The 4046-nt window shown below is 44.7% G+C and overlaps 1 protein-coding gene across 1 annotated transcript; it reads right to left on the bottom strand.

The window, feature by feature from the left end:
* Positions 1–2760: 2760 nt before the first annotated feature.
* LOC144105396 (uncharacterized) lies at positions 2761–3566 on the bottom strand. The gene is made up of 2 exons (XM_077638516.1): positions 3458–3566; positions 2761–3386 (listed from the first exon to the last, which is right to left on the bottom strand). The coding sequence occupies exons 1-2, from the start codon at positions 3490–3492 to the stop codon at positions 3053–3055; spliced, it is 369 nt and encodes a 122-aa protein (XP_077494642.1). The 5' UTR covers positions 3493–3566; the 3' UTR covers positions 2761–3052.
* Positions 3567–4046: the final 480 nt, after the last annotated feature.

The raw sequence follows: 4046 nt of genomic DNA, 5'->3' as shown, positions 1-4046 counted from the left end.
AAATACAGCTGATGGATAGCTTTATTCTTGAGGGACACTAGGAAATTGCCATTTATGATCTGAGAGTACCTGCCAAATGCACTCCGCCCCATTCTTATTCTTGCAGTGATTCCACTCTCGTGGTCCGGATTCACAGTAACTACCTGCCCCGTGTAGATATGTATTCCCTTAACGCTTCCAGAGCTTGCATACCTATCGTAAACTGCTGTTCCGATTCTATTGCATATTACCTTAGTTTTCTGGAAGTTAATTTTAGATCCATCGTTCTGCTTAGCCTGTTTAATTCATTGATAATTCTCTGCAATTCGTCCCCTGAGTTACTTACAAAGGCAATGTCATCATAGAATCGCAGATTACTAAGGTATTCAACATTAACTTCTATTCCCTACTTTTCCCAGTCCAGGTCTCTGAACACCTCCTGTAAACATGTGGGGAATACCATTGGAGAGATAGTGTCTTCCTGCCTACCACCCTTCCGCATTAGGATTTTATTACTGTTTAATGTGGCTGTGCAGCCGCTATAGATATCTTCCAGCATTTTTACGTATGGCTCTTCAACACCCAGATTCCATAATGCATACTTGACTCCTGAGGTTTCCACTGAGTGAAATGTTTCGTAATATATAAAGGGACGTATTAAACTCGGCGCATTTCCCTATCATCTGATTAACAGTGTAGATATTATCGATATCTCTGTCGTATCGAAGTCCCATAAAGATTGCTTGAAACGAATTTATGACCGCTGACGATGTAATTTTGTTTACCTCACTCATACCCGTGTTACACGGGCGTTTTCAACGACAGTTCAGTTAACCGCCAGTTAAGGATTTCAACTGCCGTTGAACTCAACTGGAATCGCCAGCTGTTACACGAGCACTTCGCGTTCAGTTCAGTTAGCACTCTAACCACATGTCCTCGCGTCTAGAGCGAAGTTTAAATAAGAAAAAAAGCAGTGTGTGCATTTTTTCTTGTTGTAAATGATCGTAGTGTATATATTTTTTACTATAGTGACAATTATTTTTGTGTACTTTTTGCTTTGCGGTAGAAATTTGCGGGTTCGAAGCACACTGAGCCAAGACAATCCAGTAAGAGGGCATGTCTTTCGGTCTGTAGGTCGTCATCTTGTCAGTTGGCCGTTCAACTGGTATCCCCGATCTCAGTCGAACTCAACTGCCGTTGAGATTTCAACGGCAGTTAGCACTGCCGTGTAACACCGCTAACTGCCGTTCAGTTCAACTGAGAATCAACTGAACTGCCGTTGAAAACGCCCGTGTAACAGGGGTATCAGACGTACCGATGCCTCTTCACTAGTCTTCGATTCTGTCATTTAACGACCAAGTGTTAAAATGAGAACGTGTTACAACGCTGGCTGCAGTCTACACCAGCCGTAAGCTGCGCAGTGGGTCCTTGCACAGTGGGGCATCTGTTTGCGGAAGGTACTTTCTTGAAACATGCATAGGATGACCGAAGACATGTCCCCAGAACAGGCTGGTGGTTTCTCTATACATGCTCCCTAATTGGTAGAGTGTACTGTCAGGCCGGAATGAAACTCGATCACGCATATTTCGCGCCTTCGTGTTTTGCATCGAGATATTCCTTTTCAACGGATTTATGAATACATTGTACATCGGCGGGCCGTTTACCCAGAAACATGAATCAGGTTAGTTCTATACTCTAGCTTAAAGAACAGACGTAAAATATTTTGTTTCTTAATCACGGGTGCTGTGCGTGTCTCATTTCGGTTTATTGTGTATTATGTAGAAAGAAACTCTCATCTGGTGGTGGAAGATACGTGTGATACGTGCTATTGATTGTACCGTAGAAATATCTGGAACAACTGCTCAGAGATTTCAGACTTGTTTCAGAGATCACCCCCCCCCCCCCCCTTCCCTTAAATCCTCCCAAGCTAAACTTGGTTGTACTGACTGCTGCCTGTTAACTATATCGTGACTGAATAATCTAACAAGTTGGCAGCATTCTTTGATCGTGGTGTATTTCTCGTCAAACGCACAGCTTAAAATCAGGTATGATTTATACGCACATCATAATACTTTTTTTTGGCAAACAAAATAGAACGCTAATTTGTATACAAGACACGCGGATCCGTGCAGTACACTGGCGTATATACTATACACTGTGGTCTCTAGAAACACCGCAGAATCAAGCCCGGCGTCATATCATGCCTGCATTCATTAAAAATTGATTGTCATGCACTAGTTGTCGCATAATTATTCATTACAGCCATCGCATCAACTATACTTCCCACATGGTGTTCACCGCGGTGTTCTTGCTCATAATTCGCGGATACCCGCGGTGTATCAGTGGAATCTCGTTATTGCGAACTCGCCTAATTTCGAACTTCCGGAACACCCTGGTCCTGTCGTATCACTTTGATTAAAGCCTGATCAGGTCGGTTCAATTAGAAGCCTGCATAATCGAAACCAATTTTGGAAAGGTGAGTATACGTTCAAAAGGTTAGCACGTGAAAATGTGAGTACTTTGGGGCAGACTGAGTACTCTCGGTCTTGTATTTGCACTTATGTTAATAATAATTGGTTTTTTGGGGAAAGGAAATGGCGCATTATCTGTCTCATATATCGTTGGACACCTGAACCGCGCCGTAAGGGAAGGGATAAAGGAGGGAGTGAAAGAAGAAAGGAAGGAGAGGTGCCGTAGTGGAGGGCTCCGGAATAATTTCGACCACCTGGGGATCTTTAACGTGCACTGACATCGCACAGCACACGGGCGCCTTAAGGGCGGTTCACATGCAAGCGATTGAGCGAACTCAGCGACCAGCGGCACGGCGCAGCGATGCTTTTCGCAGGGTTCCGTTTCACATGCGTCGCTCCACAGCGTTTACTGCCGCTGCGAATCTCAGTGTTGCTGGCAAAGAATACGAGCTCGCGGTTGGTTTCGGTGGTTTGCAAACGTCAACATGGACAATGTTTATGCATTATTTTGCCACGATTACTCAAATTTTGTTAAGAAATAAAGAACTCTTCTTTTTTAAATATCAACTACTTCTTATCTTGATGGTAATAACATCATTTTTTTAAGTCCGTACGTGCGGTGTAACCATTGGCCTGTGCGCTGCAATTGCACTTCGCACGGCCTGAATGTCCCTGTCAGCAGCCTCCACTTCCTGCCGCCTTTTCTTCTGTCGCTTGTTTCCCCTATGTGGGAGAACCTCTGGTGAAGTTGCTGCCATACAGGATGGTCCTGGTTCATCAGGAAGGCCTGGGACACTATACATGCATTCAAATTCATTTGGCGATGCTTCTACTTCTTTCGAGCCTGGCGATGCTGGGCTGCAGCTGGCGTGGCTCGTCTCGGCTGCTGCGCTGGCCACCTGCACGTGGCTCACTGCGTCGAGGTTGCAGAAGCTCCTGAGTAGAATGTACAGGCTGTTAATTGCTGTCACTTACACATTCAATTCATCATTAGTATCATTGCTTACCGTCTCGTTTCCATGGAGTCCCTCAGGAACTCCATCTGCTTTAAATGTGGCCAGGCCGTCTTTGCAGTGGCTCCTGACCCACTCTTCTTCCCATCTTTTTCGTCTTTAGTTTTTCTCCTGTACGTATCTTTTAGATTTTTCCACCGAGCAATAATCTCCTCAACTGTTACTGAAATATGGAGCAGTATAGAGCAAATTAGGAAACAATGGCAGACATGTGGCCCAAAGTTTAGCATGAACATGTACAAATTCTCATCTGTTAGCACACAAGAATATTGCAGAAAATGTTTACAACACACGATTCAGTACGGAAGCACGAGTTTTTTTTTTCTTCTAAAAGGCAGTTTTACTGATTATACATGCATGCATGACTGAACTGAGGCACACACAAGATGGATGATTTATTTTGCGGACACGCACGAGATGATTTTGCGCGGTTCAGAAGCTGCAGATTAATGCTACGTACAAGACTACGATGAGCGGGCAGTGCCGCGGGACGGAGCGCTCGCTCTACATACACGCAAGAGACGATTTTACTAGGCTCTCAGCGCCCGGATTAACTCCACGCCTGAGAAAGGTCGCCTCCCGC

The sequence above is a fragment of the Amblyomma americanum genome, chromosome 9 (genome assembly GCF_052857255.1).
Source record: "Amblyomma americanum isolate KBUSLIRL-KWMA chromosome 9, ASM5285725v1, whole genome shotgun sequence".
Taxonomy (NCBI): domain Eukaryota; kingdom Metazoa; phylum Arthropoda; class Arachnida; order Ixodida; family Ixodidae; genus Amblyomma; species Amblyomma americanum.
This window is presented reverse-complemented; position numbering and strand designations above follow the sequence as displayed.

Bases quoted from the DNA above. Each gene is read 5' to 3' on its own strand.
- LOC144105396 (XM_077638516.1), bottom strand. From the start codon at position 3,492: ATGGAGTTCCTGAGGGACTCCATGGAAACGAGACG. The intron at 3,387-3,457 runs GTAAGCAATGAT...CATTCTACTCAG, and splicing joins GACTCCATGGAAACGAGACG to GAGCTTCTGCAACCTCGACG.